Source organism: Antedon mediterranea, chromosome 11, assembly GCF_964355755.1.
Source record: "Antedon mediterranea chromosome 11, ecAntMedi1.1, whole genome shotgun sequence".
Classification (NCBI taxonomy): Eukaryota; Metazoa; Echinodermata; class Crinoidea; order Comatulida; family Antedonidae; genus Antedon; species Antedon mediterranea.
In genome coordinates, this window is record NC_092680.1 from 4380379 (window position 1) to 4404983 (window position 24605).

Genomic DNA, 24605 nt, shown 5'->3' on the forward strand with positions numbered 1-24605 from the left:
CTCCGAATTAATCAATTGCATTATCTCTGTGAGTTAAATTAAAGCATCAACATCGTTATACATTATTATAAATTATTATATACAAAATAATGTAAATTATACTCCAATTAAGCTTAGAAGAGAATTATCATTGTTTAATAGTACAAAAAAAAGCGGGTGCTTGTCAATTTCAATACCATTTACAGTACAATAAACACGACAAAAGAAAATATTAATGCATTATAGAAACTTAGAAAATAAATAAATAAAATTAATGTTGTTGTTATAGTACCGTATATTTCCGTAATTTAAAATTTGCACTGTTGACTGAGATTACATTTTGACACATGTGAGCCCGATAAACAAAAACCAAGGAAACGAGTATTGGTTGAAAAGTTATTTAATATGAATGGCAAGTCATCGTTGCAACATGCACGTAAAAGGAGAACATAAAAAAGGAACATTGGGATGCTCTGAAAGGGCCAAAACACATGTCTCAAAATCGTAATTGAAAAAAACAAAAGATAGGGAGTGGAGGGAGGGAAATAAAAATTATTTTACTTAGCCAAAATCTGGCGTGGTAATCTGTTGACAGCGTGAGGTGAAGAGGATGAGATGCTCACGCTGTCAAAAGATGATTGCGAGGGCGCCCCGCAATCACGTGATTTTGACACATGTGAGCCCGATAAACAAAAACCAAGGAAACGAGTATTGGTTGAAAAGTTATTTAATATGAATGGCAAGTCATCGTTGCAACATGCACGTAAAAGGAGAACATAAAAAAGGAACATTGGGATGCTCTGAAAGGGCCAACACAGTTGGCAACGAAGGGGCCAACGAAGCAGCCCAAATTAAGTGCAGGTAGAATCGATGACGAGCCATTCAGATCAAACCGAAACAATGAAGCATGATGGTGCAACATATGTTGACACCCAGAACGTATAGAAACTATCTACATAGTCTACCTGGAGCAACATGTGTTGACTCCAGTACATGTTTAAACATTTTGATTAGGTAGGCAGTGCAACCAAATGTTGACACCGAAAAACGTATAGAAACAATCAACATCAGTCTGCCTGGGGCAACATGTGTTGACTCCAGTACGCGTTTGAATTGAGTTTAATAAACGGTGCAACCACGTTGACACCAAAAAGATATAAATAACTTATGAGTCTACCTGGAGCAACATGCGTTGACTCTAGTCGTGTTTAAACATTTAATTAGGTAGGCAGTGCAACCAAATGTTGGCACCGAAAAACGTATAGAAACAATCAACATCAGTCTGCCTGGGGCAACATGTGTTGACTCCAGTACGCGTTTGAATTGAGTTTAATAAACGGTGCAACCACGTTGACACCAAAAAGATATAAATAACTTATGAGTCTACCTGGAGCAACATGCGTTGACTCCAGTCGTGTTTAAACATTTTAATTAGGTAGGCAGTGCAACCAAATGTTGGCACCGAAAAACGTATAGAAACAATCAACATCAGTCTGCCTGGGGCAACATGTGTTGACTCCAGTACGCGTTTGAATTGAGTTTAATAAACGGTGCAACCACGTTGACACCAAAAAGATATAAATAACTTATGAGTCTACCTGGAGCAACGTGTTGACTCCGATTGAACATATGATTGTAATTTGGCGGTGCAACCTATGCTGACACCGAAAGAAAACACAAATGAAATAAGTAAAACAATAAACTGAAAAAATAAGTATCAACTTCGTTTAAGCTTGATGCTTAATACCCAGTCATGCTTAGGAAATATGCCAACCAGCCAGCACCCATGTTTACAACGCTGTATTTGACAAAGTTATGTGGTTCGGTCTGATGTACCGCTTGAAAGCACTACTCGACCATCGTCCAAAAATCATAATGTCTTGGTGAGAGTGTCCCAGTTGGTGAAGGTCAGTAGCTCGACCGATTCTGAAAGAATGAGTGTTAAACTGTGTATGTTCCAGACTAGCACGCCGAGCTAATTGTTTTAGCGACGAGGAAAACATTTTTCTATTCACCGGTGTTCCATTTTCAAGCAGGAAGAACGGGCCTGCCTTCAGTGGTCGCATCTTGACGTAGCGTTGCAAAGCTCTCACTGGGCATATGGGACTTCCAGATTTTTGGTGCAAGACGAAAGGAGGTGACGAACGCTTAGAGTGTTTGAAAGATTTGAAGTTTATTTGCACTTTAGTGGCATGTACTGTGATATCGGTTAGCATTAGTGTGTGTTCTGCGGCCTTGGAGACTACTGCTTCACTGGCTCTGAGGCATGCGAAGTAACATATTATGAACAAGGCTCTGTAGAGAATAAATTCGTATTTGGATTTCATGCTACCTCGCATATGTCCAATTAGCGTTACAAGAATGTCGGAGGTGACCGGCAGTCTGATCGGTTTGGATGGAGAGTTCGTTTTTTGTTTTGTTACTCCTCTGCATAAAATGCTGACTGCTGGATTTGTGGTGGGGTCTTCCATAAATGATGCCCTGTGCACGAATGACACTGCGCTAAGGTAGTTTCGAATCGTGGAAATCGCCAGTGCATTTTTAGTCAGCTTACTTACATAGAGAACAATTGTCTGTGGAGTCGCTGGTAGCGGAAGGCTTAGTGATTTCCTGAATTGGTTAAAATGGTGCCATTTGCTTTTATAGTTACTAGCGGTTCCTTTGCTTAATGAGTTCCACATTAGCTCTCGTGTGAGGGTCTTGAGTTGTTTAGTGGTTCGAAGTTGATTGGTTGTAAGTACTTTGGTATCTTTAGCGGTGTGCGGTTCATACTGTGCTCCTTTAGCATGGCCTCCGTTTCCTGAAAACGAGAAAGAGCGTCACATATCTTGTTTTGCTTACCAGGGATGTGCCTAGCTGTAAACTGAATGTTGTTTAGTAGTAACAAAAGGACGATAGCGCGAACCACTATCATGACCTTTTCGTTTGATGACGATTTCTTGTTAAGCACATATACATCAGCTAGGTTATCACAGTGGAAAACTACATGGGTGTTGGCTAGCTGTTTTGCAAAAATCGAAAGCATGACATAGATTGGGTAAATTTCGAGAACCATGATGTCGAATATTTTCCAAGATTCCGGCCAGCGGCCTTGAATCCAGAACTTTTGGAAGGTCGCACCAAATGCGGTTTTTGAGGCATCAGAGTAGAAATGTAAACGCTGCGAGTCAAATTTTTGAGGGGGTGAAAAAATGGTAACGCCATTGTGTTTGCTAAGAAAGTCGGCCCAGATTTGGAGATCCTCCTTTGCAGAGTCAGAAAGGTGAATATTTGAAAATGGGTTAGTTAGACCGGCCGTCAGGGCATATAGCCTTCTTAGGAACGCCCGTCCAGATGGTATAACGCAGGTGGCAAATTGTAGCTTTCCAATTAGAGATTGGAGGGCTCTCAAAGTAGTTGACTGAAGTGTGAGGAAGTTTTGAACTTCAACGGAGTAGCGTAATAATTTTTCAGGTGGGAGCCTGGCTTCCATTTTTTGTGAATCAAGTTCAATACCAAGAAAAGAAATTGTGGTGGTGGGCGAAATTGTTTTGTGCGGTGCTAGAGGTATGCCTACGCGGTCAGCAAGCGCCTTGAATGTCTTCAAAGATTTCGCACACAGTTGTTGTGTGTCTTCAATAAAGAGGAAGTCATCTAACATTTTCACGTTATTGGGCCGTTGTAACTTTTTTGTAAGGATATATTTCACTCCGTCCGAAAACTTATTGAATATTTGACACGAAGATCCGCCGCCCTGGGGAAGCATTTTATCGTAGTAAAACTGGCCTAACCACGTGAAACCCGTGAGGTGGTATTGAGTGGGGTGTAAAGGTATTAGTCTGTATGCGTCACTGATGTCCGTCTTAGCCATGAATGCCGGGTAATTGCGTTTGTTTATTATGTCAATTGCGTTGGCAATTGTTTCGTAATTAACTGTTTTAGAAATCTCAGGGATGTTGTAATTGACAGAGTTTGTGTCGTAGGGATAAGATAGGTTGTGGAGGATACGAAATTTTCCGGGTACGGATTTTTCTCTAAGGTTAAGGGGTGATGCTTTAAAATGGTCAAATGGTGGGTGGGTAAATGGTCCAGCTATGCGTCCCAGAGATATCTCTTTTGTCAGTTTTTTGGAGAAGGTGTCGGGGTTGTTGATGATAGCTGGGGAGTTATTTGCTGTAAAAGCAGCCTCAGGTCCGTTAAATTCAAGGTAGAAACCATGAGTGAAACCTTGGGTTAAGTAAGCGTGGTGTTTGAAACCAGATAGGAGTGCACTTAATCTAGAAGGAATTATCGGAGAGAGCAGAACATCGCTATTTTTTTGCTTGTGGGGGCCCTGATGATTGGCGAGTTTGGAGTGGTGGATGGGGCTCAGAGAGTGGGCGGTTTGCGCCGCGAATAGGTTGTTGAAAGCTGTTTTGTTGGTTTTGTTGGTAAGTTTGCTGACCGTATGCCTGTCGGTTGGTGAAGTTGTTTTGGTGCGATGGTGTTCGGTTACATCTGTGGATTGGATGGGGTCCCGAGCACTGAAAACAGGAGTGGCGATATTGACAGTTTGTCTGGGCACATCTAGTGAATCGGTTATGATAGGAGATACAGAAGCCGAGTGGGATACGAAAATTGTTCCGAAACCGAGTGGACGCTCTACGGCTGGATGGGTTAGAGGTTTGTGGTGTGCTCGTTGCGTCAAGTTTATGAAGGAGGTCGGCTCGAACCGACGACCAGGAGCAAAGTGTGTACTCCCTAGCCATTCGAAATTGTCGGTCGTAAAAGTACCATGAATTTGGATGAGTGCGCATGAGGTCTTTAATATACTTAAAATAAGTAAAGATGTCCTGCGTGTGTTGCGGGTGTTTACTCAAATAAATTGTCGCGAAGTCGCAAAAGGCCTGATGCCAGTTGTGTTCGTTTAAGATGCGGCGTTTGGGCTTAGGCACAAGTTCGAATGTACCAGTGTACGTTAGCGTGAATGTTTCCGCTGCGCTGTTTGAGTCGAGCAGGTCGTGCAGCTCGATGAATTTGTGGGAGATTATTTTCTCCTTAAGTTTTTCTGAGACAATTGCCCCGGCCTTAATCCCCCCGGAAAACTCCAAGGGATTTGAGATTGCGCTGCCTTCGGCTAATTTAAAAGGACTATTTAGCTTGTCTTGGTCCTCAAACGCAAACATTGACGAGGTAGATGGACTGTGGGCTTCGGCATTGTTGGCTGGCGGGATGGTGTCTCCGTGTAAAGGATTTGGCTGGGGGGTTTCAGAAAGAGGGTTGCCGGGAGGTTCGTCCTGATTGTTCGGCTTACCGGCCCTAATCTCAGCCACGGAAGTTACAAGGGTTTCGACAATATGCCTCATGTCCTTTAGTTCTTTATTTATGTCAAGTTCAGGTACCGGCACAGGTGTAGTTTTTTTCTTTTTTGGTGCCGTCTTTTTTGGCCTCTGGCTAGTTCTTTTCCGTCCTGACATAGTGTATCTGTAAGAAAATCTTTGTGCAATGAAGATGGAAAGAAAAGTGTGTGGACGGATATCATCAAATTTCAGGGGGCGGTGGGTTAGAGAAAGAACCAGCGCGATTCATTTAATGAAATGCTGTACTTAAGAGCATGAGTGATAAAACGCTGCCGTATGTGGGGGTAGGTAATGAACCAGCATAAGAAATTATGTGGTAGTAATAGGGGAACCAGCATGAGTCATATAATGAATGCTGTACTTAAGAGCGTGAGTGATAAAACGCCGCCGTATGTGGGGGTAGGTAATGAACCAGCATAAGAAATTATGTGGTGGTAGTAGGGGGACCAGCATGAGTCATATAATGAATGCTGTACTTGTGATAAGACACCGCCGTATGAGGGGGTGGGTAATGAACCAGCATAAGAAATTATGTGGTGGTAGTAGGGGAACCAGCATGAGTCATATAATGAATGCTGTACTTAAGAGCATGAGTGATAAAACACCGCCGTATGTGGGGGTAGGTAATGAACCAGCATAAGAAATTATGTGGTGGTAGTAGGGGGAACCAGCATGAGTCATATAATGAATGCTGTACTTGTGATAAAACACCGCCGTATGTGGGGGTAGGTAACGAACCAGCATAAGAAATTATGTGGTGGTAGTAGGGGGACCAGCATGAGTCATATAATGAATGCTGTACTTAAGAGCATGAGGGATAAAACACCGCCGAATGTGGGGGTGGGTAATGAACCAGCATAAGAAATTATGTGGTGGTAGTAGGGTTAATGAACTAGCATAAGTAATTATGTGGTGGTAGTAGGGAAACCAGTATGAGTCATATAATGAATGCTGTACTTAGGAGCATGAGTGGTAAAACACCGGAATTTTCTTGAATGTAATTATAAAGGTTAAATAGTTTCGATTAGCATGAATGGTGTCAACAATGTATTGCCTGGCAGCTTATACTAACCTTGATGAGAGGATTTTGTTTTGTTTTTTCGTTTTAATTATGTATTTATTTATTTTTCTCCAAAATCCGGTTCCGGTTTGTCCACAGTGACTGCAGTAGGGAAAATAACAGATAATAATATTGTTGTTATTTAGTGGCATGAGTTAGCATAAGAGGCTCCGTGCATTAAAGCAGACCTTAGGGACGCCTTATATCTTTTTCGTCCATTTGTGGAGTTGGGATGGAGACCATCATTTGACCACAGAGAAATGGGGTTTGCCCAGAAGCCGGGATGGGTATGGTAGTGAAGGCCATGAGTTTTGCGGCAGAACTCGCGTAGGAAACCGTTGAAATCGTGAATGCGCTCGTTAAACAAAGGAGGGGGGAGGTGGCCAGTGTGAGATAATCGGAACGTCTGTGAGCAGAGAGAAGTCCGAATTGGTGTCCAGATGGGAAAAATATAAGTCAAAAGAATTTCGAAGAGATAGTTTGCCGCCGACCAAGCATCCGAATCAACGAGGTCATTCGATCCGAGGTCGATGATCAAGATATCTGGCTTGAATGTTGCCAATCGATTTACAAAATTAGTTAGGTCGTTAATCTTTAGACCGGGTACCCCCCAAAGAACAGTATTATCGTAGTGATGGCTGATTCGGAAGTCAGACAAAGGTCGGTGTGGACCAAGTATGGAGCCGGAAGAATTACCCAAGCCGTGATGGAAAGCGAGGCTGTCGCTCAAACCGGAAACGAATGAGTGGCCTAGGACACAACCAGACAACATAATTACAAAAAGTACGAAAATTCGGAAAAAAGGGGGTAAGATAAGGTGTGAGATAAATTTCAGTCAAAGTATGTTGTGTGTTGGCACAAATCCTACCAGTGTAGGAGGATAAAAGGGACTGGTAAAATGTAAAAATAAAAATTATTTTACTTAGCCAAAATCTGGCGTGGTAATCTGTTGACAGCGTGAGGTGAAGAGGATGAGATGCTCACGCTGTCAAAAGATGATTGCGAGGGCGCCCCGCAATCACGTGATATTACGGTATACTCGACTTTCTGAACCACATGAATAGGAGCGACTGTATATTATGAAACATTTCTTTATATAATAGATGTCATTATTGGTGAACATGCAACATACAGGTGTATTGTTAGTGTCACATGATCAATCAAATTACGGGATGTCATTATGATAATTTACTAACAATGTAGGACGGCTAGACATTCCGTCGTTATTTATGGTTGAACGAGAGAATGTCTATGTCGTTTTAGAAATTATAACTAAGATATGACATGAAAGAAACGTAGCTGTCGATATGAATGGAGTCCCCATCGTCTGATTAAAGACCAATAATTTACACAGACAAGCGGTAACGGTAAGAACAATGTAGAATCTATGTTATTCCTTATGACCATTTACACACAACGCGAAGCGAACGGGTTATTTCTGCTCAGGATAGATACAGATTCGACGTGAAAAAATCTACGCGGTTTCCCGTTTACCGTTACCGTTTTAAACGCAGCGACAAACGCGTTTTGTTGTTTCCATGTATGCCCAACACTTTCGTGTTATCGTGCAGAAAGTAAACGAAATCTTCCGTTGATTAAAATAACATTAACACACATTTTCATTGTCTTTGTGGGATTATATGTATCGTTTGACACAAATACGATTATTCACCTGTTTTGAAGAACCGAATTCGGAACTATTCAATATTTAATAATTATTATTCATTTATTGCTTTTAAAGGTTAAACCAACTATTTTGATTTGATTTGATTTGAATTTATTAGAAAAGTCATCATGCAAAATACATACAAAGTGATTACATATTAATTACTGACATTACAACTAATTTGTGCGCTTGCGACTCTACAACAAGTTCGCAATTTACTTGTGAATTTTTACGAGTTCTATAATCGAACTATTTGCTAAAAAGAAACTGGGGACGAGTCACAACCCTTACCCACACGCACTCATACCGATTTATCTTTACGGCTCTGTCTACACTATCAACTAATTTGACCAAAAAAAAGTGTGATGTGCCCAAATATGGCACTGATACAGTATAACAACATTGTGCCCATATATGGACACAATGTTGTTATACTGTATCAGTGCCATATATGGGCACATCACACCTTTTTTTTGTTTTTTTTTGTGACATAGAGTTGGATAGTGTAGACAAGGCTTAATACATTGTATCCGATTGTCTTACTTCTTAAATTGTTGAAAGATATATTGTACACCTGAACAATAATTTGTTTTAATTTCTTGTTGTTGGATCGAAAATAAGTATTTACCTTCAAAATTGTAACTAAAGCAATCAATATACAAATTTGCTGCTAGCCAACATGGGTTTTGGGTTGAATTTAACCATTTGTTTTGTCGTTTTTTAAAAAAAGTGAACACATTTTATTGGGTTTTTTTCTGCAGAGGTGATTAAAACTACAAAATGGCCTACAAAAACTGATTAATAATAATCTTCATTGTTTATGTTTTTTGGGGACAATACATCTTTAAGTAAATGTAATAATGCGTTTTTAATCAAACTAATTAAACTGACACGTTAATATATTTCCAGGACCGTTTCCGGCCATATTTCTCTATGATGATAGAATTTATGATCATAGTCATTAGTTTAATGACATTCTACGTGTAACACGATGTAAAGTATCTAATAATTAGAATATGTCGTCGGGTGAACCAGAATTTAAATTAGGTTAAATCTTACAATTAGTTTGAAAAGCAATCAGTAAAAGTCAGTTTTAGAATTATTATCGCTTCATTTTTTGTTGTGAAGATAGTCATGTGTATTTGAAAACTTGGTTGTGAAGTATTGATATAAGCACCACGGCCAACCCTTATAAAGCTTGGTTCCCACTAGAACGTAACGCAAGGACGTAAACGCAACGCAAGCGTTTTAACCAATGGCAACCGAAGTTATAAACAGTTAGCAATCACAAGCGAATAAGCCATCGTTTGTGATTGGTAAATTCACTTGCGTTGCGTTACGTCCTTGTGTTGCGTCGCTAGTGGGAACCACGCTTAAAGGGGACACTTAGTCCTGAAACAAACAGCCAATGCAGTAACAAAATGTATTAATGTATTAACTTTTTCCTGAAACGCAACGTAACGCAAGAACGACGTAAGCGCAACGCAAGTGGTTTTACCAATCACAAGCGATGGGTTTTTCAAGCTTCCCTTCTGATTGGTCAACTCGTCTGCATTTGCATCTACGTCCTTTTCGCTGCGTCTCTTGTTGGAACTAGGCTTTACGGCTAATGTTTTAATACATCAGCCAATCCCAGTATTCAGGGGACACTTTTCCTTGAAACGAACTGTCAATATTATGTTTCAACAGACACTACATGAGCGGTGTTTCACTCTGTCGTAAATTCCTATGCTGAAACCGGCCCTTCATTGGATCTCGAAGCTGACCTCTTAATATAGATTCTACTGTGGTGTGATATAGAATAAATAATACTAACAATAATAAATAATGTTTAGTTTTTAATTAGAGGTATGCGTATAATCCAAGCAAACTAAAATTAGACGCGAATAATTATATTTCAACTGCTGTATAATTCGTGTTGTTAAATTGCATCGTAAATTATAACATAATAAATGTTTATATAATGGCACTTACATTAGGCTACTTAATAAATGTTTGACATAAGTTGGCATAATGTGGTTTTTCCATTAGCTATATGAGTTAATATACATTCCAGAAAATGTTTGAATTTATAGATAAATAGTTTTTATGGTATTTATTTTATTTCTGTTCTGTCTTTTTAAGTTTAAACATCTTTAATATAAAAAATATTTTCAATGTACAATGTGTTAATTTAATGGACCAGCTAAGTAAAATAAAGAGGGGAACCTTGTAGGACTAGGCTAAATACCCAACATATTTCATATAATAAAATAACCAATAGCATTATTGTTTTTCAAAACTACACATACCTTAGTACAAAAAATGAAGGAATATTATGGAACACATTATAACCATACTTTGATTACAACAGACGTATTTATTAATTTATTCAATCTTTTATTTAGAATCTCTGGTCCATATAAACTAAAATTACATATAAATTAACACACATAATCTGTACTGACTAATTACTACAAGTAATCTCAGGAGACAATTCCACCCGGAGAGCATTTGACTTATTATAAGACGTTGTCTATAATCGTTAAGACTAAAATATTTTCACTTCACTAAGTCTTCAGGCCTATATCGATTTTCTTAATCTGGTATTCTTGATTTGTGAAACGTTTTACTAAAAAAGTAGTTGAACGTTATTAAGATCATGGTGGTATAAAATAAAATTATAAATAAATATAAAATTATTTTATACCTCCATGATAAGCTTACATCCTACCTTACATTTTTGTAAAACCTGAGAATGGTAATATAATTTCTCGACCGAACGCAATAAAAATACACGTTCACAGATCTCAGGATTTTCCTGATGTAGACTCCTGACAACAGACTAGTTCATCTAACAGCAGCTCTTAAATATCCAGTGAACGTGTGTTCTTAAAACGCAGGATTTTGTAAAAAGTCAGCATCTATACACACCTCCGACTCGGTTTCTAATGACTGGATGGCAGACGAATAAGTTAATATCAAGCGTTCATCCCATCAGAATGCTTGTAACGGACCAACAGAAGATTATCTCTGATTGGTTAACAATTTACCAATCACGAAGCATGAAATAATGAATTCGAGTTAAATATATTTTGATTTTCTGATTGACTAGCGTAATACTGAAGATGACTGCTAACAACAACAATCTGATTGTTATGACGTCATCTCGGGGTTACTCGCCACGATCCGCTCAACTCACTGAAGCTCTTATAGAAAACAAATACTGATTTATTTTCTGAATTCTCTCGCAAACAAGTGCATTCAGTCAGTAGGTAAATTTTTCAAACTGGCCATAATGAATTCTGACGAGTATGTACAGTTGCGACAAATAAACTCGTGTATAAGTGTAATGACGCAATTAGGAGAATGTTTATCGAAATCTATGTTAATTATCGTCACAGCTATAGTATGCATGTATCATTTGCGTGCACAAAATGATAGATAGTTTCATCATGTTTAAGTTTATAGGTCAGTTTATTACTAAATTTATAGCTGTTTCAATCGTTAGCTATAGGTACTTATTAGTTATTAAACTAATACAATTGAAATGTACAGCAAATTCTAAAAAAGCGCAATAACAACATTATATCATTTTAATGAACAGGTTAGTAAACCAAACATTCCGTATAAATAACACGTTACTTTCTTCATGCCGTCTTAATTAACTTTATTTTAGGTATAATAAGCCTAGTGTTAATACGCCGATTTAAATCGTTTTCTAGTCATTGTAATTTATTATCGATTCGTGTTACTAAAAGAGCAGATTTTCATTAGTGAATTGGTTGAAATTATGTGTGTATTCGTTTTACAGGTTCTTCGTGATTTTTACTTCATTTGCGTTACCTGTTAAAATAAATATTACGTTTAGATAATGCGTTTTCGTTTCATTCTAACGCATTTTCTACCTCGATTAAAAAATAACTGTTTTTTTTTTACCACGTACTTTAAAAAAAACCAACCATATAATCTTAAGTTTTAAAATATTTGCTTTTAACGGTAAATTGTCATGTGTACTTTAAAAAACTAGTACCTCTTTCCAGACCGAGCGGTTAAGACAGTGGAACCGTTATACGGGTTGGAGGCTCACTCGCCATGACAATTTTTCCTGGAAAAAGACTATAAACCATGGTCCAGTGTACACATCTGGCTCATGTGCACTTTTTATTTTAAGAACCAGTACATCTTTCGAGACGAGTAGTGTACTAGTACACACAGCCACTGTCACAAACTCATCCCTCTAGGAGAACAGTCTAAGACTGAAGAGGCTACCCAGTATAAAGAATACATAAATAAAAAATACCCCGGTGTACTAATACATCACGGCCCTCTTAAAGACCAGTCTTTGACTGAATAGGGTAATCAGTAATAATAAAATAAGAAGGGTTAGGCAATGATGGGTGACGTCCATCCTCTGTCTTAAACTTTAAAAGGATGATAATAATGATCAATGTAGGCATAACGTAGAAAAAACATGACTTTGTGTTGAAATTGGGACAATTTGACAGAGTTAAAAGTTCACAAGGAAAGTAGGGGCAGAAAACAAAAAAGGTTAAACGTTTTCATTTAGCTTTCCTAAAGAGAATTCTTTCCCAATCAGCATGACGTGAAAAAGTCACAGTACAATTGAAGAGAAGAGAATAATTCTCAGATGAAAATGAAAAAAATAAACGATCACGTTCCGAACGTAGTAAAATTTAACAAATACTATCATCCACATAGCTTGATATACTGCCATGAAATATAACACTGACAGGCCAGACAATCGCGAATACAACAATAATGGTCAGAAGCACTTAGTCAAAGGAGTAAGCTTCTATTTCAGAAAAAGTTTTCAAGATTACAAACTCTTTAATGACATAATATTATGTTTATGAATTGAATATTGCAATAAATGAAATATTCTCCATATTCAACGAACAAAACATTCATTATTTGTTTCATAGTTCATCATCTACTGTTTCAAAGTAGTACTACGTTACTCTCTCACTCTCACTCTGCCCAAACCTTAGAGGCTAGTCATAGGGGTTTACCTACATGGGTTCGTGGACGACTCGCTCATGTTTTGGTGGTAGAAAAAGTCTTCTCGGAAGGGCATGTGCCCAAAGAAATAAATAATAAAAAAGCTAAAGAGCAATAAATGGATCCCCTCGTACTTTTTTTTTCTAATTTTGTTATTGAACGAACTGTAAAAAAAAAAAAAAAGCGGGAAGTTAGGCCATTCAATAGGGCAGCGCTCGGAATTTAGCAGAGGAGCATTTGAGTTGCACACAGTGATCAAAATGTTAACAATTTATGAACGTGCAATAGAACCATTAAATATCACTTCAACGTGCATTAGACATAATAACGGCACGTGATACGATTAACCAATCATAGTAAAGATAGACTCAGGTGCGTTATAACTTGTATGCCTATATCTATTCGTATGTAATAATAACAACATTACTTGTCGTGTTTATGTGTTAGGTTGAAACATATATATCCTAATTAATTGCCAAACCAAATGTGTAATTAATACAGACATTGGAATTAACGCAATAAACATATAGCTATAATAATAGACATTAGCGTAAAATAACAATCTGTATTTATAACAGTCTCCAGAACGTGACGATATTAATTTAACCCGTTCTGCTTACATCGTGCTTTACTACAAAGACAGCCAATTTGTGTAATAATTCCCCTCGATTTTTATTTTAATGAATAATAATATACATATTTCATTTCATATTGGTTAGTCTATGAAGTATTCACCTATAGTTGTATGACATTTCTGAAAATGGTTTAGGCCTAAACTGATGCTGTGTATGACAATTTGATATTCAGGGTAGACATACACTTTACCTTTTCTTGTTAAACATTAGCTATAAGTCAAATATTATGATGAATGGCGACATCTAAATTTTTTTTCAAACTAGTTTGATAGTGTAGACAGAGCCTTACTTGAATCTCTAGACATGTTATAAACAACGTTATAAACAACACATGCAAAATAATAATAATTCCATTACAATTTGGACTGCAGTTGATGGTTACAATATACCTATGTTGTTTTTAAACGATCAAAACATCGCTACTACTGTATACCATTACTTGGAACGTAGGTTTGTTTATCTTCTTTTAGTCTAATTAGCGAAAATATAATTAGTATAGCATACTGCCACTTTAATTCTCATTTGTTCTCTATAAAACATCTTTATCCCGACGAAACCAATATAGTTAATACAACACGAAATAGAAAGTAAAGTGAATATCTTATTTATGACATAATTGTACAATGAATTTGTATTACATTCAACTGCATAATTCTAATAAGGAGGAACATGGGATATTCACCTAATGAATTGGAATGTTCGAACATGTGAGTATTGCATCGTGTTTGTTATTTTCGAAGAATTTCATCTGTTTTTGGATACTAAAGGTAACTTTATAAATGTGCGTGATATTTTTAAAAACGTTGTTTAATGAATAATGTCTTCATCCGGGCAGCAGTTTGATGAACTTGAAAGGTGTGCTTCCCCGGTGGATCTAAATCCCCATCTTGGGTAATCCCCGACACCATTATAATGTCAAACTTGGTTGTTGATCTCAGTTATCGAAATAATTATAAATAAGAAAGTATTGCTTAACACAGGCCCCGTCAAAAGATGGATAGATAGATTAACTTAACATTAAAAAAATGTTAAATTAATGTAAATGTCCGCTTTATATTTATTGTAAATAAATAACGCGACATTGTACCACGAAACATAGTTAATACAGGTTTTCACACGCTAGTTTTTATAAAACGTACTGTACGTAGTATAGCAATGTCACTGATCTCTCTGTCATCCTCCATCGTTCTGATGCTGTAAATATTGTTGGAACGAGATATTGAATCCACCTGATCAACATGATATAGACCCCTCTTTGAGACACCTCTATTCAGGAGACACCCTACTAAAGAGACACGTTCCTGGGAAAGGAATGAGGGAAAGATATCTATTAAGGGGACACTTTGTTAAGTTCCAAGGGTACCCTTTATCAAATAATCTCTGTAATACTAAGTACGTGTGTTAGGGAGCTAAAGGAATTCAGACATTTTGCCCTACTCTAAATGTAATAATTTAAGTTTAACTTTAGGCCTACTGAGCAAGTTAACTTGCTCAGTAAACTAGAACAAATTCGCAAGTAATATCAAGACCTATTAGTACTGTATGATTACGTTAGTGAAGAGCACACAGCACACTATCAACGCCAAGTAGTCAAATCAGATGATATAACAATAAAGATTCATATCATTGAATATATTAAATAAGATTTAATTAACGATTACGAATGTTAGTGCCATTTTTATACAACACTCTATTTTAAACATTGTATTTTACCTCTCAATTACCGTTTTACATTACAGCTTTATGAGACTATTTGTAACAAGTCCTGGGAACCATGTGAAGAGTTCTAAGGTAAGATAACATTTTCAATGAATTGCGCTGATTTGGTTTGATTTGGAAAATATTCCTCTACCTATACAATTATTCCAGATTTGTTTTAGGATACATTTTGTTTTGGTGAGTATTAAAATATTTAAAAAAAATAAATTAAATCATGTAGCTGCCAATTGCTGAAAAGGGAATTGTGCCTCGTGACGCAATCGTCTATCAAATCAACGCGTTCAAGTTCCTTTTAATTTGATTACATTTTACTTTCTAATTAAATATATTAATAAGAATAATCATATTAAATCGACGTATATAATTATTATGAATTTAAATCAGTAACATTAATTATATGTATATTGCAATGAACGTATATTGGGTTTATGAATATAAATAGAAAATATCTGGAACGCAAAGCTGTATAAAGCTTGGTTCCCACTAGAACGTAACGCAATGACGTAAACGCAACGCAAGCGTTTTAACCAATGACAAGCGAAGTTATAGACAGTTAGCAATTACAGGCGAATAAGCCATCGCTTGTGATTGGTCAATTTACTTGCGTTGCGTTACGTCCTTGCGTTACGTTCTAGTGGGAACCAAGCTTTACAAAACAATAGTATTTATTGAAGCATGATTTTAAACGTACATTTCTGATTCAATTCATAATTAATAAGATGAAACATGATGATTTATTTATGGAAAAACTTACATTATTAAGATTATCCGGTAATCTACTCTGCCGCCGCATACGTAGTAGGCCTATCATTGTTACAGAATATAATATAAACAAAATGTTAAAAATAATTATTAACTCTATGGTTGGATTTAATCGTGGAAGTTTAAAACTGGTTTGAATAACAATAACATGATATAGTTGTGTGTTGCTACTTAGTCTGGATTCCAGATGGAGTTTTGACACATATGGCGTTTCATACGTATAATATTTTAGCTTGAAGACAGAGGTTTAGGTTGATTCGATAAATCAGATGCAATGATTCTATTGAAATGCTTGTTAAAATTAGCGAAGCAATAAGCGTATGTGAATTAATGCAACAGTGCGTTAAGCTCTGTCTACACTATCAAACTAGTTTGACAAAAGAAGTATGATTGCCCAAATATGGGAATGATATTATCAAATATCGTAGTTATTTCATGTCCATGGCCATGGGCACATCACATTTTATTTGTCACATAACGTTTGATAGTGTAGACAGAGCTTTAGATAATGATGACATAAGCCAATTGTACATTAAATCCTATGACATACAACGTACTTTTATAATAATAGTTATTGATTCATGTTTATTGTATTATTTAATTGATTTTAGCTTCTGTAATGTAAATTTTATTTAAATAATCGTATACGTGCTCTGATTCAACAATGACAATCATCCCCTGTTTGATATTTGCAATATTATTCTATTAGGACTTATTAACCCAAGGTTGTGTCGATTTGATTTAGTTACAAACTAGATGTTTCAGTAGCAAATACAATCATGGTTAAAGACTGATTTCTAACCATTTATTTGACATTATTACTTTGCTTATGTACTCGATTTGTTTAGACTTTATTGAGAAACAAGAGTGTTCAGATATTTGTATAAAGCTCTGTTAACACTATCAAAAAGTGTGATGTTCCAAAATATCATGGTATTGAAAAGCCCAAAATGGTAGTGATCAATCGTCATCGTGTCCATATATTTTTATTATTTTTATCACTTTGATAGTGTAGACAGAGTCTAAGTTAAAAGTAGCCCCTTTCATGTTCTTCTGAGGTTTATCATGAAAAAGGCTTTAAATAAACTGTTTAGCATGCCAGTCCTGAACTTATTTATTTGTTTTGGGTACCGTAGGTATTTTTTAGGCAATTTTTAAATAAGCGTTAGTCTATTTCTGACAACCAATAACTATTTCCGATACCCATTTGGTCTGTTATTAAATATATCATGTTTGACAAATGACTGGCTTTGTATAATACCGATGATGTCTCGCAATATAAAATTGTATGACCACATGCGGAGAAAAAAAACGTGAATTTTTTCTTGTTTGTGTTAAAACGTGTGTGCAATAAAACGCTGTGACGCAATGTAACGCTAACGCGTCGTAAATGTTATTACGGTACACGGTGGTAGGCCTAGTAACGGGTGTTTCTGGATAGCTTTTTTTTTCTGTTGTAGGATAAAATTATAGCTGATAATTATTACAGTAGTTATATGTATCGGCCTATTTGTATTTTGTGTTTTTTGTATGATTCGAGTAAACATATCAGTTGGTTTTTTTTTTTTTTTGTTTTTTTTTTAGAAGAAAATAATAGAGGTTCTGGTAAAGTTGTAAACTAGTTTTGTCTTTTCACAATATTCACTTCTGGATTTCGAAGTAGGTCTTACTTAACTAACAACATGCACGAACCATCGGTAAGTGTTCCTAGCAAAAATTACCATATTTACTACAAGCAACGTTTAACCGGATATCTTGCCAATGTTTATAATTTACCCGTAAGGAAGAAAATGAATACAATACAACGATTTTATCAAATACGTAAAAGCGTTTTTCACATTCAGAATTCAGGTCATTTTACTGTTCTACGGCAATGTTTCTCTCCTCTTTCGTGTAATGTGTATTTAACAACGTGGATCACAACACACACGACTCCAATCTGTCTCATAAAGTTTAAATCATAAAGCAAAACAATCTGTCATCTAGGTTTAACAATGAACAATGTGATAACACACATTTTCCTGCTCTGTGTCTACAACACGGGTACCCCCAAACAGAAATGCAAATTTTGGCCTAACATCGCTAAACACGTGATTGAAAATCTGTAATGGTTGAAGTTTGAATTGTCACTGATCTCTGGGTTGAGATACCTACATGGATAATTAACAATTGCCATAATTTTGCAAACGATTCTACCGTAAAATTAGTGCATGATATTGTAATCTCTTATTATCCATGAACTCTTGCTAAACTCTCAATGTGCTTTCACAGTTATATTGAACTAACGAATCTCTTCTGTTCTCTATCTACGGTTCAATAGCATTTCGTTTCTGCATTACTTTCATTATGGTAACTTTAACTTTGATTATTATTATAAATATTAAAACCTTCGCAACAATTGATAATAATAATAATGGAACCACTTAAAAATGGGGAATTTTTCACGTTTTGCTTCACCGCTGTCGGAAAATAAACTGAGTTATAATCATAAATTTTTTAGTTTATTTTTTTTTTTTTTTTTTAATATAAATAGACATGTCTAATCTGAAGCTACAGTTTAAGCTTCTTTTTACATACACATCTTCTGTTCATATCTTTTCCTCATGTTATCTAACTACATATTTAAATTATATCTTCTCTGTTATTAGATTTCAACATGCTTGATTACTTAAAAAAGACTCATGAAACACGTTGATAATTAGTATTTTGTACCTTCATTTTCCTCCTATTTTTCTCACTTTTAATCCGAAGTCTTAATTTTATTGGTTATATTTTTTCATATTGTGTTCATTGTTCTTGATTATCTCGGTTTTCACCGTCCATTATGCCCATTGTCAGATCCCACTCAAGATCCCGTATCGTTCTTGGATCCTTTACTATTTTTATTTCTATCATTCTGTTTTTAATATTGTGAAATGTTATATTGATGATGATGATTACTGCCTTTCCGCTGAAAAGTCTGCCGACATTTCCGCTTGGGCTGCTCCGTAAATCTCTTTATTGATATTATACAGATATTGACTGCTTAGAGGTTAAATATAAGATTTGACATCCCCGAGGGAATGATATTAAGTTCGAGGGAATATATATTTCCCGAAGCGCCAGCTGAGGGAAATATATATTCCCCGAGAACTTAATATCATTCCCGAGGGGATGTCAAATCTTATATTTAACCGATATAAAAGGCAATATCTGTTATATTATATAGCCAAGAACAAGTCTGCTGGGTTGGGTGAAGCTAGGCTAGGCCTCCTATAGTATTTGTATTGTATTTAAAACAAGCCTGCCTACTAGACACCTTACCTTGCGAAGAATAATATACAGATAATTACTAATTAATGATTCCTTGGCAATAAAATATTCACTTAGGCCTAGGTCGTTTAAATTAACAGAAGAATTTCCATCAATAAGCCTATTAATAATAATATTATAATCAGGTAGACCGAATAAAGAATTCGTCTTCTCTCGATCTTCGAGGAGCCGAATCACCGGATGTTCAGCGCGTACTAGTTACTAGGTTACTACCGTGAGTATTGACCAATCACAAACGGTGTTTCATCACATTTAGGGTGGACTTATAACAAATGAGGGCGCTATGTATGCATAGCTTAAATAGTTTAGAAGATTAATTTCTTCAAGCAAATTACGTGGCCCAGCGGATGAAACGTTGTCTTGCGATGGAGTGACAATTCCACCCGAGTTCAAGATCGAGTAGATGACTTTTGTTTATTTATCGGCAAACTCGAGTGTTGCACACGAAAATTACACAGTCAATATCATCGTACTCGAGAATTTATATGATTAATGACAGGGAACACGATTATTACGCGAAAATTACACAGTCAATATCATCGTTCTCGAGGATATATACGATTTACGATCCTCGCAGCGGTAGTCATGTGATGCAGTTTCAACCAATCACGTTCGCGTATTTACATAGGCTATGTAATATAAAGTTATATTGATTGATTGATTATTATTGCTATTTTTCTACCACAATGACATTTTCTCTCCTAAAATCTACCTTCTCCTTCCTAAATGGAATAGTCTAGTCTCATCTTCTCTACTTTACATTTATGTTTAATTGATATTTAAAAATAAATGATGACAGACTGCAGTTACAATTTTGAAGAACCTCATAAATTCTAGATGTGTCGTGTTACATGAATCGAAATACATTGCGAATGTTATGTAATCAGTACATACGGAGTCTTTTTGGCACATATGGCGTTTTACACGTATACTATACATGAGCCTGAATCAGGCCTCGAGATAATCACAGACTTTGGGCAAGTCTAGTTATGTACGTACCATAAAGTTTCACCATCATTATATGGTTACTATACTGTAATTGTATTTAAATTTTCGTCGAATATTGCGTATTGGCATGTTAAATACATGGCTATACGTCACGTGCGCTAATGCAGTTTCAAAATGTAGTTTAGAGAACCCCCGGCTGTAAACCATTTTAGGATCATATACCGTTAGGCTAGCGGTGAACACATGACTCAGTGGCCTGCTTTTTGCCTAGGGATTCTAGCTAGAGACGTCCTAAAGTCTATAGAATTGTTGATGTCGATGCTCCGCATTTTATTTTTTTGATTTTATTTGAGCTTCTCAGATTTGAACCGATTAGTTCAAATGTTATTTTTGATTATGATTGTTGCGATATTCTACATTATAGGCCTATATTAATGTTCTCCAACGTCAAACAACGTCACGAGGACACCCGTGCTATTAATAAACTCGCACTAATTATAAACCTATAAACGAACATTATTTATAGTTTAAACTATTAATATACAGTAATACATTACGATGAAAATAACATTTTCCCCTGAGGGTGGCATATCTGTCTTAGTTTAGAGCTGTACAAACAAATACAATCTCAATTTCACTCTTCAGAATCTTAATTAATTTTGACCTTTTCATTTATAATTAGATAAACTATTTCATCTCTACGTTGCGAAAAGTTAGACCTAATCACATCGACGATGTTGAAACTACCACGATTAATGTAAATTAATTGATATTTACCTACTATACGCAATAAAGTGCTTGAAAACTAAACACATTAATATTTGGCCAGCAATGCTATTGTGTCTCTGAGGTCTGATGCGTGTATTTTCCCATCATATCAATGTATCTTTAGTGTTTAGTTATTCTTCTTCTCAAATGTCGATATAACGTGACGTATCTGTGCGCTTATGGCAAAATAATTAGCACTATCATTTGATTATGCTTACTTTATTTAATTTTTGTCACAAGCTTCGAAGAAAATGAACTTTTAATGTTATAATTATAAAAATGACACGTAGTAATGTACAACTTAATAAATATAGGATGGAAATTAAATATCAAAGAAGAAAATATAATAGTTTGTTTACTATTGTACTTAGCCTAAATTATTAACCATTTCTCAGCATGTTTAAACTCTTAATGTCTGGGAATTTGAAATGATCTATAGCATGGTTCTACGGTACATTTTTGTATACGGGTAACATTCAAGATCAAAATAATGATATTGTTCCACTTTAAAATGGAAATTCGTCGTTTTGCTTGGCATAATTAAGACAATAAAACAACAAAGACAAATACATCAAATTGCAAAAGGCAATTAAGAAGATTATTAATTATAAGACGTTACCTTAGAGTATAATTATAGGACGTTACCTTAGAGTATGTACCCCAGTTGTCAATACATGATAATACTATAGTATTTTACTAGTATTTCCTTGGTATAAACGTAACCACCAAATAAGGTAAAGCATATAGAACTTGTTCTTCATGAAATGTCACACAGTCAAAATAGTTTATATCATCATGCAGTTCTTTCTATACAGTCAACTGTGCATGTATTTAATGTATATAAATATCAGGCGATTCGCTTCAATCAATTTAAATAAATCATATTCTTTGCTAATTGTTGTTTCTCTCGACAACTCATTCTATATAGTTACTATATATAGCACGAGCAACCATTGACTCCAGTACTTTCGATGCCACTAAATAAACCTTTAGTCAAATTGATATTTTTCATAGTTAGTGTACAGTATATTAAATCATCTAATGCAATGACCATCATTCAGTCCTTTGGCTATGTTGAACCTACATTCGATTCTCTGTACTGTTATTACTCAATTATCGAAATATTCCGTAATACAACATCACATGTGTCCCACACGTGTCTTCTAGTATCATAGCCCATAATCTGACCCTTAACAAACCCTTATATGATGCAGACACCACTGTGATACATATTAGATACTGTTTTATTACGAAATGTTCGTAATACATACTAATTTCATTCCACAAAATTATCGTATGTGGGGATGCAGCACTGATATGAGAATCAGCTCTTTGTACATGCGAAACAACTACGAATTCTAATGTATTGAATAATAGGGTTGTGTATATATACATTACACATGACATGCAGTCATGCAGAGCCCCTTGAGACAATATCGTACTCGTTTCGTTATGATCTTGTACGTTGCTGCGTAATGTGCACGTAATACGCATTTGTATTGCATTGCGGGAGTGACAGCTTAACGTCCCGTCCGAAGGACGAAACAATGGTAAATCTAGTAGTATACTAGTTACTCTAGTATAAGGAAGTCATGTATTTTCGCATTCCAGTCAACTATTTACTATACTGACAAGCATATTGACAATCAGTGTAATATTGTGCGCTGTGAGCACAGTTATTGTTAATACTATTTGAATGTTCCTGTGGGTATTGTGATATACATCATGAATGTGTGTCCGCTACGTTGTTGCTGCTGATGGAGAATCGAATGCGTATTATGGCGTTAGTGCACGGGAAATAGATTTTTAAATCAAACTAGTTTCAAGACATAATTTTGTATGTAATGCCAGGTAACAGTGGAGAGTGGATCACTCTTCCCTGGTAATGCAGTCTTTGGAGCCTAAACAATAACAATCAATGATAGGACATTTTGAAGAAGCCTAATTTACATAATTAAAATGGGGGTCGTTTGTAAACGTAAGACAACCCTAATTCTTGCAATTAGTTTCCAAAAACAAAATTGTCTTTAAGTCCGGTAGATCGTATTATTTAAGGCATTGCCGAAATCATTAATACAATTTTGACTGTCATGAAATGGAAAGTTTCATATTTGGTAATAAACGATGGCTGTGTACAGTTGAGGAGAGATGATGTGGTGTGCGTGGGGCACATTTACCAATATGTACTATTCATTTTAGACGATAAACAAAATTATGATAGATAGCAACAACAATTTGTTGTATACTTTTCATTATTACGAAATATACTTTTTAGAAAGGATGGCATTAGTATAGTAATTGGTTTGACACAAATTCCTGTAATAATTCAATAGTCAAAACCGCTATAATTTTCCTCATGTAAAGGTATGTCATATATTAGTAACCTCTATATAGTCTTTAACTCAATTCTGTCGAAATTAGTAATTACTATTATTCATATTATTTTAGAAGTTTATTGATTATATGCCTTGTGGCAACCTTTTAGGCAAAATTAATCATGGAAATTGTAAACAACAATGGATCAATAGATTTGTCTGAGGTAATTATTTGTAATACTTCGCTTTTATGTTTTTTATAATCCATATATGGGTTAAGGCCACAGAGCAAAACGAATTTGATATGCTGTAAAAGAGAATGATTGGGTAAACTAACTTTAGTATAAAAGTTTGGTTCCTACTGCGAAGACGCTAGTTACATTTCGTTATGCTTGATTGATTTATAGAATTGGTTACGTCATTCACACAGTATCAAGCTTAGCGTTCATTGCGATACCGGTGAATCTGCATATTGTCAGGGAAAAGTGTAATTCCACTCTTCACTGATCTTAAGTACTGTAGGCCTACTTGTTATTTAGGCCATCATTGTTGTGATTAACATCTGAATTAAGTTAACTTTTAGGCATATTGTCGTTGGTTTGCTGGTTGTAACGAGACTTTTGAAGTAATTTCACCAATCAGCAAGAGACGGATCGAAATGTCGCTTGTGATTGGTCAATATGCGTTGCGCGTACGCCATTGCGTTGCGTCTTACTGCTTCTCAATTTGAATTGATTGTGATACATTGCGATATTGTTGTCTTATTAGTAGCATATACTGTTTTTAAAACGCGCACACATCTAGTGTGTGAATAATGATGTATCGACCCCCTGAGGTAGTTTATCTCATACCATGGCTAGGTGAAACTTTTATCTTCGCATTGTTTTCTAAGTAATTAATTTGTAGAAATGAGAAAACTATCACAATATATTCTGATTAAAAGCACAAACCGTGCGTTGTTTGGTGTTACTCTTTGATTAAATGCTGTTCCTACATTTTAGTATTAGTTAATTTCTATATTTCATTTGCCCTTTGACCTGTATACGTCTTGTGGGATAAATAACTGTTTCTTTATAGTTATTTTTTTCTTTTTCTTTTTTCTGAATAACAATAATAAAACTA

At 35.7% G+C, this 24605-nt stretch overlaps 1 protein-coding gene across 1 annotated transcript; it reads right to left on the minus strand.

The window, feature by feature from the left end:
• Positions 1 to 363: 363 nt before the first annotated feature.
• Positions 364 to 7303, minus strand: LOC140062633 (uncharacterized). Its single transcript, XM_072108932.1, has 4 exons — positions 7280 to 7303; positions 6370 to 6459; positions 5252 to 5421; positions 364 to 2779 (listed from the first exon to the last, which is right to left on the minus strand). Exons 3-4 carry the CDS (start codon positions 5412 to 5414, stop codon positions 1770 to 1772), a joined length of 1173 nt encoding a protein of 390 aa, XP_071965033.1. The 5' UTR covers positions 5415 to 5421; positions 6370 to 6459; positions 7280 to 7303; the 3' UTR covers positions 364 to 1769.
• Positions 7304 to 24605: the final 17302 nt, after the last annotated feature.